At 35.3% G+C, this 15,913-nt stretch overlaps 1 protein-coding gene across 1 annotated transcript in view; it reads right to left on the bottom strand.

Moving 5' to 3' along the window:
* The window catches only part of Csmd3 (CUB and Sushi multiple domains 3), a gene marked incomplete at its 5' end in the record, with an annotated part of 1,006,505 nt that overhangs the window by 903,539 nt on the left and 87,053 nt on the right, over positions 1 to 15,913 (bottom strand). Inside the window, one exon of the mRNA XM_055626685.1 lies at positions 15,720 to 15,832. Within this exon, the coding sequence (XP_055482660.1) occupies positions 15,720 to 15,832 (113 nt within the window). The remainder of the gene's footprint in view (positions 1 to 15,719; positions 15,833 to 15,913) is intronic.

Genomic DNA, 15,913 nt, shown 5'->3' with positions numbered 1-15,913 from the left:
TGTGTGTGTGTGTGTGTGTGTGTGTGTGTGTGTGTGTGTGTGTGTGTATCTTATTTGTTGCTAAAGAGACTAAAGAAGTTAGGTATAAAGTAAGTGAATAAGAATGCTTTCCGATCTCCCGTGCTCATGGATTGGTAGGATAAACATTGTGAAAATGGCCATCCTGCCAAAAGCAATCTACAGATTCAACACAATTCCCATCAAAATACCAACTCAATTCTTTACAGACCTTGAAAAAAAGATTCTCAGCTTCATAGGGAGAAACAAAAAACCCAGAATCTCCAAAACAATCCTGTACAACAACAGATCATCTGGAGGTATCTCCGTCCCCGATCTCAAGTTGTACTACAGAGCAATAGTAATAAAAACTGCATGGTATTGGCATAAAAACAGAAAGGAGGATCAATGGAACCGCATAGAAGACCCAGAAATAAATCCACACACCTATGAATCCTCGATTTTTGACAAAGAAGCCAAAACCATTCAATGGAAAAAAGACATCATCTTCAATAAATGGTGCTGGTCCAACTGGATGTCCACATGCAGAAAAATGAAAATAGATCTATATTTATCACCCTGCACAAAACTAAAGTCCAAGTGGATCAAAGACCTCAACATAAAACCAGATACTCTAAATCTGTTAGAAGAAAAAGTGGGGAACAGCCTAGAACTCATTGGCACAGGAGACAACTTCCTGAACAGAACACCAACAGCACAGGCTCTAAGAGCAACAATCAATAAATGGGACCTCATGAAACTGAAAAGCTTCTGTAAAGCAAAGGACACTGTCATCAAAACAAAACGCCTGCCTACAGATTGGGAAAGAATCTTCACTAACCCTTTATCTGATAGAGGACTAATATCGAGTTATACAAAGAACTAAAGAAGCTGAAAAGCAGCAAACCAAGTAATCCAATTAAAAAATTGGGGAACAGAGCTAAACAGAGAATTCTTGACAGAGGAATATCGAATGGCAGAGAAACACTTAAAGAAATGCTCATCCTCATTAGCCATCAGGGAAATGCAAATCAAAACGACCCTGAGATATGACCTTACACCCATCAGAATGGCCAAAATGAAAAACTCAAGGGACAACACATGCTGGAGAGGTTGCGGAGAAAGGGGAACCCTCCTCCACTGCTGGTGGTAATGTAAACTGGTACAACCACTCTGGAAATCTATCTGGCGCTTTCTAAGACAATTAGGAATAGTGTTTCCTCAAGACCCAGCTATACCACTGCTAGGTATATACCCAAAGTTTGCTCAAGTACACAAAAGGGATATTTGCTCAACCATGTTTATAGCAGCTTTATTTGTAATAGCCAGAACCTGGAAACAACCCAGATGTCCATCAACTGAGGAATGGATACAGAAATTGTGGTATTTTTACACAATGGAATACTACTCAGCAATCAAAAAGGAGGAAATCATGAAATTTGCAGGCAAATGGTGGGATCTAGAAAAGATCATCCTGAGTGAAATATCCCAGAGGGAGAAAGACAAACATGGTATATACTCACTTATATAGACCTATAAGATATGATAAACATAATGAAATCTGTACACCTAGAAAAGATAATCACGAGAGCAGACATGGGGTAAGATGATCAATCCTCGTTTAGAAAGACATATGGGATGTGCATTGAATGTATGACAGGAGTCTACTGAGCGCATTTGAAAGACTCTAACTAGCAGTGTTTTCAAAGCAAAGACTCATGACCAAACCTTTGGCAGAGTACAGGGAATCATAAGAAAGAAGGGGAGTTAGTCTGATGGGGAAAGGATAGGAGCTCCACAAGGACCAAATATATCTGAGCACAGGGTCTTTTCTGAGACTGACATGCAACCAAGGACCATGTATGAATATAACGTAGAACCTCTGCTCAGATGTAGCCTGTGGTAGCTCAGTAACCAATTGGTTTCCCATAATGAGGGGAACAAGGACTATTTCTAACAGGAACTCAATGACTGGCTCTTTGGCCTCCCCTCCCCCCAAGGGAGGAGCAGTCCTGTTAGGCCACAGAGGAGAGCTTTGCAGCCAGTACTGAAGATACCTGAGAAAACAGGATCAGACGAATGAGGAGGAGGTCCCTCCTATCAGTGGACTTGGAAGGGGCACGGTGGAGATGAGGGAAGGAAGGAGGGACTGGGAGGGAATGAGGGATCGGGACACGGCTGGGATACAGAGTTAATAAAATGTAACTGATAAGAAAAAAATAAAATTCAAAAAAAAAAAAAAAAAGAATGCTTTCCCAGGAAGGAGACAGAATACATAGCTATGAATCTGTTGGTGAGAGGAGAGCTGGAATGGGAGGGTCAAAGGGAAGAAGGAGGGGAGAGGGAAAAAGAAGAGGTAACAGAACAGAAATTAAAACTGAAAGCCATTTGTGTGCTTGTATTGACCATGTCAGGAAAGAAGGTTCATATACATGCATGAAAACTTAGAAAGGACCTCCAATAATGAAGGAGAAGAAACTACAATTAGAAACCACCGACCCAGCTACAAATTCTATTCTACAGTGATGATGTGCCTGAAAGATATTCTGTTGCAAGAGTGGTGAATATGTGGTGATAGTAACCGACCACCATTGGACTGGATTTATGACCTCCTCCATGACCAAGGCTACCACAGCAGCAAATAACCTGGGACTAGGAGGTTCATGAACTTAGCTAAGGGAAACACTGTAATAGGAAATTAATTACTTCTGTTTTGCTAAAGGAATGCAGCAATGTAGTGAATTCTACAACATTCATTTATAGTCAGAGATTAGTGTCTTGCTCTGCCGTATTTGGAGAAGCTTCCTCTTGCAATAAGTAGGTGAGAACAGATACAAAGACCCACAAACTAGTCATTAAGGCAGGAAAGAGAGACCTTGGAACACTCAGCCTAAAATTGGATATTTCTGTCAAATATTTCTCCATATGACTCATGTAACCTTGTGCAAGACTGACTGAGCTAGTGGGATAGAAGATATCAAGGTAAAAATGGTCTTCTATGCACAAAACTGCTGACACACATATGAATTCACAGAGACCATGGCAGCATGCACAGTCTTGGCCTGATGAGGTTCCAGTGCTGAAAGGGAAACAACCACAAGTTCTAGTGTCTCTACCCCAGGCTAGCCCAGAGGGAAGGGGAGGAGGACCTCCCCTATCAGTGGACTTGGAGAGGGGTAGAGAGAAGATGAAGGAGGGCAGGTGGGAATGGGAGGAAATGAGGGAAGGGGATACAGCTGGGATACAAAGTTAATAAACTGTAAATAATATTAAAAAAACAAAAATTAAAAAAAGAAAATGTCCCACAAAGGAAAATATTTTTCATCAACAGATTCTTATTAGGAATATAAACCACACTTAAAGGCAGGCTCTTGCTTAGCAGTTGATGATGTTAACTAAACAAACTTAATTCCTGCAAGTTTCTTTCTCTCTCTCTCTCTCTCTTTCTCTCTGTGTGTGTGTGTGTGTGTGTGTGCGTGTGCATGTGTGTGTGTGTGTGTGTGTGTGTGTGTGTGTGTTTCATCATATTTCTTTATCTGGGTATTTTTGTTAAACCCTTACTATAAGTATATTTGCTCACCTTTCTATGACCCCATTTGGCTGAAATTTTTGAAAGTACGTTTCTACAAGCTATCTTTGATCACTTACATTACAATCCTAAATCAACCAAAAATTTCTGCAGGGTTTCAAACAGAGCATAGAGCACATTCAAAATCTCTGGACGATGAACGTATGCAGTTTCAGAACTAGCACACACAACTATGGCAAGAATTCTGCAGAGGAAATGATGAAGTCAAACACAGCAAACCTATTAGTCAAACTATCACTCTGGGGCAAGATGGAGCCCTGGAGCGATGAGAGATTCTCACTCTGTTAAGAGTTTACATTTTACAGACATAGCTTTTATACTATCGTGAGAACATGGATGAGCTGAAGTTGTAATTTAGAGAAGAAAAAATGTGCATGGAAGTAAGTGCTTTTTTGAGTGGAATCATTAAATTATACTTAATATAAGAATAAAATACTTAAGATAAATTATCAATAAGGTATATAGTTTTAGAAACAAAATTTAGTAACCATAATGCATGAAACAATAAGAAAATAAAAACTGATAAATCTGTTAGTCTGCTTTAAAATAAGAACTGAGTATTCATGTTTTCCTCACTCATGGAGGTGGACACTGATTCCTGGACTGTTTGAGTATGAAAAGCTAGCGGGGCTCTAAGATTGCATGCACTTATTTCTCTGTGTTCCTGAATGTGGCTGTAATACTACTGCTTCAAGATCCTGTACTTATAACTTCCCCACAATAACAGACTGTGAGCGAAAATAAAGCCTTTTTTTTTTTCTTGGAAAAAAGAAAAAAAAAGAAAAGAAAAATATTCTCAATGTTCTTAGTCACCCAGAATATTAAAATCAACATGCACCTGAGATTTCACCTTACACTCATAAGAATGACTAAGATCAAAACCTCAAGGAAAGACACATGCTGGAGAGGTTGTGGAGAAAGAATCCTCCTCCATTGCTGGTGGGAATGTAAACTTGAACAACCAGTTTTGAAATCAATCTGTGCTTTCTCAGAAAAGTAGGAATAGTGCTACTTCAAGATCCAGCTATACCACTACTCAGCATATACCCGAAAGATGCTCAACCATACAACAAGGAATTTGCTCAATTATTTTCATAGCAGCTTTGTTTGTCATAGCCAGAATCTGGAAACAATTTAGATGTCCCTCAACCTTAGAATGGATTAAAAAACAAAATTGTGGTACTTTCACATAATAGAATACTATTCAGCAATTAAAAACAATGAAATCATGATATTTGCAGGTAAGTGGATATAACTAGAAAAGATCATCTTAAGTGAAGTAACCCAGAAGCAGAAAAACGCACATGGAATATATTCACTTATAAGTGGATATTAGCCATATAATATAGGATAAACGTACTAAAATCTATAGTCCTAAAGAAGCTAAACAACAAAGAGGACCCTAGGGAAGAGGCTTAATCTTCATTCCTATATCAGGATAGACATCAGAAGTAGGAGAAGACAGGGAACAGGACAGGAGCCTTCCACTGGGAGCCTCTGAAAGACTCTACTCATCAAGGTATCCAAGCAGATGCTGCGACTCATAGCCTAACATCGGGCAGAGTGCAGGGAATCTTATGGAAGAGGGGGAGATAGGAAGACATGGAGAGGACAGGAGCTCCACAAAGAGATCAGCAGAGCTAAAAAATCTGCCCAGGGATCCTGCAGAGACCTAAACTCCAACCAAGGGTGATGCATGGAGAGGACCTAGACCCTCTGCTCAGATGTAGCCAATGGGCAGCTCAGTCTCCATGTGGATTCCCTGTTTAGGACAGCAGGGGCAGTCACAGGCATGAACTCTATTGCCTGCTCTTTGATCACCTCCCGCTGGTGACATGGCCTTACTAGGCCACATTGAAAGAATATCGAGACAGTGCTGATGAAAACTGATGTGCTAGGGTCAGATAGTAGAGGAGTAGGACCTATCTTATTGGTGGACTAGAGGAGGGACATAGGATGGGGAAAGATGGAGGGACAGAGGAACAGGAGGAGATAAGGAAGGGGCTTACAGACAGGATACAAAGTGAATAAATTGTAAATAATAATAATGACAGGAAGAAGAAGTAGAAGAGAATGGAAAAAAAAGATACTTCCAGAGATTGTTTAAGCGGATTCATTCCTTTCTTCTGAGACATTAGTTTTCTAATTTTCTGAAAACACATACTCTCAGTTTTCATTGCATATTTCTGATCCTTGGAAAGATACTTTTCAGGTTATTAAAATACATGCTCCTGTGCCTAATATTTGAGAAGTAATTTCACCATAGATTAGTCTAAGGTTGTCTCTGACATTGCTCTTAACTTTAGGAGGGAATTCATCAAATGCTAGGAACTTAAATAAACTTGCTCACAAAGCTTCAATTTACATATGAAAATGAATAAAATCTGAGTTTAAAGCCCATACTGAATTTCACATGTGGATGGATATTTTCCTTTTTGACACACTTATGTGACAATACAAAACAGCCCATAATCAAATATATCCCCTCATAACTATGACAGTTTTCTCTTTTCATAAAGTTTGTTTTTCTATTTATATTTCTGACTTCCTACAAGTTAACCAAATGATATATTAAAAATTGTATATAATTTCTTTTCAAAACATCTCTCTTTTCATATATATATATATATATATGGAAAGATATATATATATACATATATATATGTATATATACGTATATATATGTATATATATCTGTATATATACATATATATATGTATATATATATATATATATATATATATCCCTCATTTTCACAAGCATTGAATCACTGTCACTCTTCTCCACAATTCAATACATTTTTCTACTTTTGTTTCCCTTTGTAGTCTATTTTGATATATATATTTTAGTAGCTCCTTAAAGATGAAATAGTATGTTCTTCTTATCTGTTTGAAATTCTACTTACTTTCACTTACTTATGATATCTTTTCACAAGCTGAGTAGGTTTTAAGTTCTCAAAATTTATTAGGTTTCTTCTCAGAGGTCTTGGAGCTTTCCTGTCCTGTTTTGTGTTTCAGACAATAACTCCTGTCCACTCTTCTTTTTAAATTATTATTATTATTATTTTCAATTTTATTCACTTATAGCCCAGTTGTACCTCCTCCGTCATCTCCCCCTGGTCCCACACTCTCTTCCTCCCCACCCCATCTCCCTTTCTACTAATCCACTATAGGGGAAGTCCTTCTCCCCTACTGTCTGATCCTAGCCTATAGGGTCCTATCAGGACTGCCTGGATTCACTTCCTCTGTGGGCTGGCTGGGTCACCTCACCAGGGAGAAATGATCATGGAGCAGGAAACTGAGTTCATGTCAGGGATTGTCTCTTCTCCCCTTCCTACCCACATGGAGACTGAGCTTTCTATTGGCCACAATTGGTCAGGGGATGTCTGACTTATTTATGCATGCTCTTTGGTTAGTGTATCAGTCTCTGTAGTCACCCCTGGGCCCAGTTTTTGTTTTGTTTTGTTTTTTGGTTTTATTAGTCTCCTTTTGGAGCTCCTGTCCCCTTCAAATCCTTCCATTTCCTCTTCTTCCATAAGACTCCCTGCTCTCTGTCCAAAGTTTGGCTGTCTCTACATCTGCTTCAATCACCTGCTGGGTGGAGTCTTTTAGAGGAGATCTGTGATAGGCTCCCATCCTGTTCTCTCTCTTCTACCACTTCTGGAGTCTATCCTGTTTTCCATCCTGAATGAGAATTAAACATCTTCCCTAGGGTCCTCCTTGTTGTTTAGCTTCCTAAGGTCTGTAGATTTTATAAGTTTACCTTATATAATGAATATTCACTTGTCAGTGAATATACACAATGGGTATTTTTCTGCTTCTAGGTTACCTCATTCAGGTGGTCTTTTCTATTTCCATCCATTTTCATGGAAATTTTAAGATTTCCTTGTTTTAAATTGCTGAGTAGTTATCCATTGTGTAACTGTATCACAGTTTCTGTATCCAATCTTCTGTTGAGGGATATCTGTCTTTCTTCTTATGCAAAGCTTCTTGTCAACAGAAATATAAATATTTGTCTCTCTATATACTTATTCTCCATTTCACACTCCTCCCTTGCTCTATAGGCCTCCAGATTTTTTTGATATATGATATGAATATTTTCAATTACTTTTGTGTTTGTGATTTAGAGATTTTATATATTACATATATGTGCGCAAAGTTATAACTATTAGTTTTGTACATTTTCATTTGCTCATTCAATCAATTATATTTCAAACTCAGAGTTAATAGTATTTAGATAAGTGTCAGAAGGAAGAGGAAAAGGAGTTCCCTTATTAGTGGACTTGGAGAAGGGCATGGGAGGAGATGAGGGAAAAAGGGTGGGATTGGGAAGGAATGAGGGAGGAGGCTACAGCTGGAATACAAAGTGAATAAACTGTAACTAATATTAAAAAATAAATAAATAAAATTAAAAACTTAAAAAGTGGTGTTCTTTTTAATGTATATCAGGTCTGACTGAGGATAAGAAGAATAATTTCTCTGTGTGTGTGTGTGTATGTGTGTATAATTGGGTTAAAAATCATAAGTATTCTCATTTAGCCATTCTCACAATAATTTTGAGAAAAACACAGTGCTGTCCATCTATTTTACTAGAGAATAAAACGCCACTGTTCACCTAAATGTAACAAGTGTCATCTATATGCTTATAAATTTTGTGAAACTGTTCAAATATATCTTAAATCAGTACTTAAAAGCTTTAATTTCTATTTTGTTAATTAAGTTAAATTAGTAATTTTGGCTTGTTTACCTCTTATATTTATTTATCTTTTATTTTATAAATTGAACTTTTCTAGTACCTTAGAAAGATTATAAATGTATGTTTCAACAAACATAGATGATGTCTAGTGCAAAATTATCAATAACTTTGTTTTTGATAGTTTTTATTCTCTGAAATAGATATTTTCTATTTCATCTGGACATGAAAAATTAAAATATAGCAGTAATATTTTATTAGTATGTTAGAAATGAAATATATCCTGAAAGTAAAATAAATGACAGTTTTTTTAAATTTTGGTTTTTCTCTCATATATTTTGACCAGTTTTGCCTCCACTCCTCCCAGTCTCTTCACTGACCACCCCTCTCCCAAATCAACTACTCCTCTGTCCCTTCAGAAAAAGGAAACAAACAAACAAGTGTAGTCTCCCCAGAGATGTCCACTGAACATTGCCTAACAAGATACAATGAGACAGGCATGGACCATCTTATTAAGGTTGGACAAGGGAACCCAGTAAGATAAAAAGGATCTCAAACTCAGGCAAAAGGCTCAGAGATACCCACTCTCCCGCCGATGGGAGTTCCTCAAGATCACCAAATTACAAAACTGTAAGCAAATGCAGAGCACCTAGCTCATACACATACAAGGCATGTCTGCCAGTTGAGTTTTAGTGAGACCCTGTATACCCTGCCTAGTACATTCTGTAAGATGTGTTCTCATGGTATAAGACAAAGATTCTAAAATAAAAGAAAAAATAATGACTTCAGAAATACTAAATTTTATTGAGATATAAGTAATAATGCAGAGAAAATAGCATATACTTAGAAAAGTGAAAAATCTAGACTTTGGTATAAAGCTTCTCTTTTGCCCTATTTTCAGTTCAGCCTTGATCATATTTTCAGCATACAACACAGAGGAAAATGTCTATTTCCAAAACATACAAATCATTTTTTTTTAAAAAAAATTATACGCTTCATGCAAGTTTGGCTAAATGAACCTCGTCTAATTATGTGAGAGCACTGACCCTCACAGCTACTTTTAAGCCTACTTTAGAAAAAATAGTAAAGCCAATGATAGAAATAGTTCTGATAAAAAATGAATTAGTTTATTAGGTTTATAAAATCTGACTAAAGATCCTGTTGTGTACAGAATTTTGAGCAGTCTTTTCATTTTGTTAGAACACTTTGTAAATGTGCTATTCTCAAATACCAAAATACTATAGATTGTAATTCTCTTGTAGAATATTAAAAATATTGTCCCCTTCAGATTAAAATTGATTTTGGCCTACAGCCCTACTTATCATTTAATTAAATGGAAATGACTTATGCAGAGCTATTAAGTAAGTGGATAGCAAAGGAAGGAAATAAATGTGTCATGAAAATTCATTATAATGTATATAGAAAGAATTCTGACAGGAACTTATGAATCCTAAGACTACAGCAGTTTCATCTGCACACAAAGGCATATAAAAAACATTAAACACCAAATCAAAGGCACATAAGAGGCAAAAGAATCATTGTGCACTGTATAGGAAGCTTAAAGTGTTGAATCCTTTATGGGACAATTAAATTTTCATATAAAAGAAACTTGCCTTCTTTTGCTGTTCATGCAGTCAATGGCTATAGCATAATCTCTCCATTTCAAAGCATTTAACACTAGATTGAGGAGGAACATTTGCTCTGACATTATTTGCTGCTTTAAATCTGTCTAACCAAAGGGAAATTTTGAAAACAAGATGTAATTTGGTATAATACTTCGTATGCATTTAGAGAAGATCAGAGTCTTAATTCTTAATAAAGTTTTCCTGGTTGATACATTTAATGAATCTTTTAAGATGTTATGATTTAATAGTTGGTATACACATTTCATGGTTTTGAAAGAACAGGTAGTACTGAAAGCAAAATGAAAAAGGAACTGCACAAAATGAATGTCATGCTCGACAGAATCAGAGACTGTTATGAGATACATTGGTAATACAGCAGAGGTTTGGGGAAATGCTACATTCCCATACTCTCAGACATCATCTATATTTGATTATCTTAGAAAGACAGCAAGAATCATAGGAAAATAAATAAGTCACTTGTAAACTCAAGTTTTCCTGTAATTACAAATAATATAGGATTCCAAGCTACTAAAGAAATTAGTGATTCCTAAAGTGGGGGAAATAGTTCAATTCAAAATATGGGATCTGGGAGGAGAAGAGGGAATGGGCACTCTTGGGATGTGAGCTAAATACGTGTTAACAAAATAAAAATTTAATAAAAAATGCTAAAATTTCAAAAAGGTATCTAGCTTTCAAAATATTTTAGAAAACTACGATGCAAAATACATACTTTATATTTTATACTGGTTATTTAATTGCTATTTAAATACTTGTTAAGTGAAATACAGTTTATTGTTCCTGCCTCTTTCAATATTTATTTTTTAAGTGGCTACAGGAACATGCGAATTTCATTAATGTGTCACATTATTACTATACATACTATGTTAAGGTTTTGTCTGTTAGCTTGTTTGTTTGTTTTTAGTGGTTTGCCAAGAACCTCAAGGCCTTTGAGCAGCTAATTGGAAGGTAAGGGACACAGAAAGCGGTCACTGATGACAGGACACTGGAGCTGTGTGTTTTACAGTGAATTTGGTGACAATGGGCAGAATATACTTTAAGTCAAGGATTAACAGTACTTCGATGGTAAGGATCTATCTCGGTAAAATTTGAGTTAACATAAACTTAAGACTCAGTGCTCTTTCCACAATATTTACATGAAAATGAAAATAAAGTTGAAAAGTCCTTTTTGTCTCTGTATCTGTGTCTTTCTGAATTTTGTTTGTATGACTCTTTCCTCATTGTTACTTTCTGATTCTATCACCCTGCTATTTCAATAACTGAATTAAAAAGCTTACTGAGTTTTTGTTATATTGATCAGGTATAAAAATAAGAATAAATATCCTTTTGTAAAATCTGATTGGTGCATAACCAGCATTTGTGGATGTGAGTCATGGACATTCTAAATCATGATTAATTGGTTGTTGGATGAAAGTAAGATAGACTTCACTGTACTAAGGGTGATTTTATATTGCCTAAATCTACATTAAATTAGGATTTTTAACAGAATGACCTACATATGACCACATTAATTTGCCACTAATATACATATACCTCTTTCACTTTGTACTGTTTTATAACTACTTGTTAGGTTTATACAAATCCTAAGAAATGCAAGATTTTAAAAGTATATAATGAATGTTTTGTATATTAATACTTTATATATGTGTGTATGCAGTCACTTTAATATAATGTATTGATAATTCACAGAGTTAACTTAAATGTCACTTGTTAATTGTGTGATATGAATTAAATAGTATAATTTTGTATTTTGTGACTATATAGTTACATATGTTCCTTTTTATTTTTTACTAATTCATTTATTCACTTTGTATCCCAAATGTAGCCCCTCCCTCGTCCCCTCCCAACCTCACCCTCCCTCCTTTATTTAAGAAAATCAACTAAAAAATATCTCCTTAAAAAAAAAACTGTAACATGCAACAGGAAATTAAAGTCTCAATTAATTGATATGAATGTCTTGTTCATTCTGAAATTTGAACATTGCCTCTTTTACAAATAACGTGCTTGGAAGTGTCTTTCACGTAAGTTGTAGTCAGACTACACTTGATATATTCCACCATCAAGAATAATCACACTGCTGCTGCTATTCGCAACAGTAACAGTTTCTCTGATTCTTATTCTCAGGCAGACATCATTCGATCGCTATATATGTGCATATTTATTAACATTGATGAGAAGCAGAAGGCTGCATGCATTAGTCCTGTGTCTGCAACGGCGTGATGGAACCTTGTACCTAGTGCGTTTTGACGAGCCTGCTGTTTTCTCAAACAGCACCTGAATGAATGCCTGCTTCTGTGGATGTGAGGTGCAAGGCTTAACCAGGCAAATGCAGGCTTTTCATCAAGCAGCCCTACTGCTCACTTTCTCCGGAGTCCTTGAACAAGACATAGCTAAACAAATTGTCCTAAAGTTTTTATATTCCGTTAGGTAAAAGAAGTGTGAGGATTACATAAAATGATGCAGATGCAGATATTCTGCAAATTGTAAATCATACTGTTTATGTTTGTGTAACATTTAATAATTTACTAACTGCCTAAAATAGGGATCCTGGGCCTCCAGAAAGAAAAAGACTGTTTTGTATACCTCTTTCAGGTCCATTATATTCCTCCAAATTTCTGATGAAAATTAATATGTTTATTAAATGGTGGTATAATGAAAGGGATGGTGGAATATATCAATTTTACATAAGTCATTTTCTTTTGTTTTAGACTAAAATCTTGGAAGGCTCTGGTAAACCTGCTTGTAACCTTAGGATTAGTAGCCCTACATCCTAGATCGAGGAGCCTAAGCTGCATGTTTCTATAAGTCTTCTGGATGACACTGGTTAATGAGGAATAGCACAAGCACCCATGTCAATATCTCATACACCAATTACTGCACTACAGACATTTATTCTGAAATCAATAACTCATAGAAAAATGCCATAGAAAAAACACCTGAATACAGCAAAGTAGCATTTTTAAAGACAGTGCTAGCTGTTTAACTAGTTGGTACTTTATGGCTTGTTGAAATTTACACCTTGAGTTGCAGTAAGGTACAAGTGAACTAAAAGGGAACACGGACTTAATTACAAGGCGTCATGGTAAGGCTCAAAGATCTATGGGAAATAGAGCTTAAAAGAACATTGGCTAGTTTTGCTGGGATGCCATGTAAGGAAAATCACGGAGTACAGAGTAGACAACTGACTGCTGTGAGGTGTACATCAACGTTGGATGTCCACAGGTTACTCAGTTACCAGTTAGTAACATCTCTGCTGAAACCATGAGAGCAAATGTTTTATGTCAATAACTTGGCTACTTTCCACTACTGTTAAGAATCACAGTTTATTCCTACACCTACATGTAGTCTGGAAGTGAAATAAGGAGGTGTTCTAACCCTAAAGACATGAGCACTCACCCTAATAAGAGAGTATGTGTGCAAAGGTACTTTCACCTAAAAGACAGTAACACATCTATTAGCAGGAGTGTGTGTATGACATAGATGAGACTTTCACTGATTTCTTTATTGCATTTTCTTTTGCAATTGAGTCACAATTATAGTGGTGATTGACTGTCTGCTGCGATACTGAGAGTCATAAGTATGCAGAGTTATCAAGTTACAGGATTTATAACTAGAAATAGGGGTTTTACGTCCTGGATATTATTAATAATGGATGTGTTTGAATACCATAATAAAAATATGTGCCTTTCCAAATTAAATCACATCAGTAAAGAAAAGATTAAAAAGTAATAATAAAAACAAAAATATCTCACCTTCACACAAATATGTTTGGATTATTTCTATACTTTTAAGTCTAGAATATATATATAACCTCAAAAATTATCTCGGGGAAGAAACTACTTTCCAGTTTTACTTACTAAATATCATATTTTTAAAAGTGGCTCCAAGAAATTTTTCCTTGAAAAACTGTGGGCATATTTGTTGTAAATGAGTTATGGGAAGCTTCTTGGTTTTCATTTTTAACTCTGGCTCCAGAAATGAAATATTCAATCCAGTCACAATATTTAAAGTGTTCTCTCTCCTGACTGGGATATGTGGGTTTTTTTTTTTCCTCTCATTCCAAGTAGCAGATGATCTCATTCCACCAAAACGTTTTTTTTTAATTGCATGTGAAATTCGTTTTATTTAATCCAAGAAATCTCAAATTCTCTGTATTTTCACAGAAATAATATGTCTAGCTGTATGACTTGTTTCACTCACGTAGAGATGCAGGCTAAAACCGTGTAGGCAATAGGGACTGAATTGCCCAGGTAGTTTTACCTACACAAAAAGAACCACCACAACAAAACAGTGAAATAAATAAAAATAAAAGGTATTCTGACAATATGCTATGAAAGTTCTTTAAAAAACTCAAGTCGATCAGGAAGACAGATGAAATCTTCTACTTAGAATTTTAAGATACTTTTTAAAAAATTGATAGTGTTCAATTTATCATGACAAAAGGACACCTATATTAATAATTAATAAAAGCTATAAAAATTTGCTGTGTATATTTATCTTTAACTTATACTACTTTTTGATGGGTAATATTTTAATTTTGGGAAATAATTAACAAATTATACAGTTTTTTAATGATGTATTTATTCTTATATTATGCACATTGGTGTTTTGCCTGCATGTGTGTTTGGGTGAGGGTGTCTGATCCCCTGGAACTGGAGATACAGTTCTGAGCTACCCCATATGAGTGTTGGAAATTGAACCAGGGTCCTCTGGAAGAACAGGCAGTTCTCCCAGAACTGAGCCATTTCTCCAGTCCCCAGATTATACAATTTTAAAGCATAATTGTACTCGTTATTGAAAATTTTCTTCAGGGAATATTTTATTAAGCTGTTCTACTGGAAACTTTTGTTATAGCAATGCCTATTATTCTACTATGAAATATCAAGATAAAACTTACACTAATTGTCATTACAGAAAAAAAACCTCATTGATCTAATATTTGCAGAAGTCTCTCATCTTTAAAATATTAATTGCTGAAAATTTTATTTCAGAGGACAGGGTACATTCTGAAATTAATTATTTCAGTTAATAAATATAAACTACCTTGATTCATCGTATTAAATTTACAAAATGCTTAAGATGAAAGAATTCCAGAGGAAATATTTAAAAGATCAAAAGCAAACAAAAAGAGTAAATGGAATATGTAATCATGACAGTGTTCAGTAATGCCTGAGCAGTAGATGATACACTAGCGAGTGAAATGAATTACTATCTATGGAGTCTGAAATTTTATCCACCAGGCTCACACGATTTTACTGAATATAGCACAAGCTACATTGTTATTAGCGTTTTTATCTTCTTACTAAATTTGCCTCAATGATTTTTCCAAGCTAACACATCAAATATTATATCCTACTCACTCAAAATTATACATGTTAATAAAATCAGAAAATAATTCTATTAAAGTTAATTATGCTTACAATAATAGACAAATTATGTATGAAGATGAATTTAAGGTGATAAAAAAACAATTCACAACTATGAATTTTTTGCAGGATTTTGTAGTATGCTTTCTGCTGAAGCATGTTATTAAAACCAAAATATTATATCTTCTAAAAATACATTCTAGAATTCATAACAATCTTCTCTTTGATCCTTGCTCTAGAAGAATCTATTAACTTTATTATGTGATTTAGTTATGATCATGTTATTTTCTTAGGGAGAATGATATTCTTTCTAGTTTAAATCACCCTTTATAAATACTTAGGACATTTTTTTTTCTTAGACCACACAATGCAGTTGCATATACTAAAATTATTTTACACGTCAAGGGAAGCAGAGGTGATCATTAAACATACCTTGGTAGGGAGCGCTAAATCCACGGTAGCGGTGATTGCTGTCTGTAACAAAATGCAGTCTGAGCCAGTTTTTGTTGCTGATAATTGGTGGTGGTATATTCATTCCAGATAACCTGAATTATGAGAAACAAGAACATAAAAATTTAAAAAGCTTTTTAGCAGTAATCATTCTTACTGATTTGGGACCAAAAGGT

This window comes from Psammomys obesus, unplaced genomic scaffold (assembly GCF_907164565.1).
Source record: "Psammomys obesus unplaced genomic scaffold, mPsaObe1.curated_primary_1811, whole genome shotgun sequence".
Lineage (NCBI taxonomy): Eukaryota > Metazoa > Chordata > Mammalia > Rodentia > Muridae > Psammomys > Psammomys obesus.
This window is presented reverse-complemented; position numbering and strand designations above follow the sequence as displayed.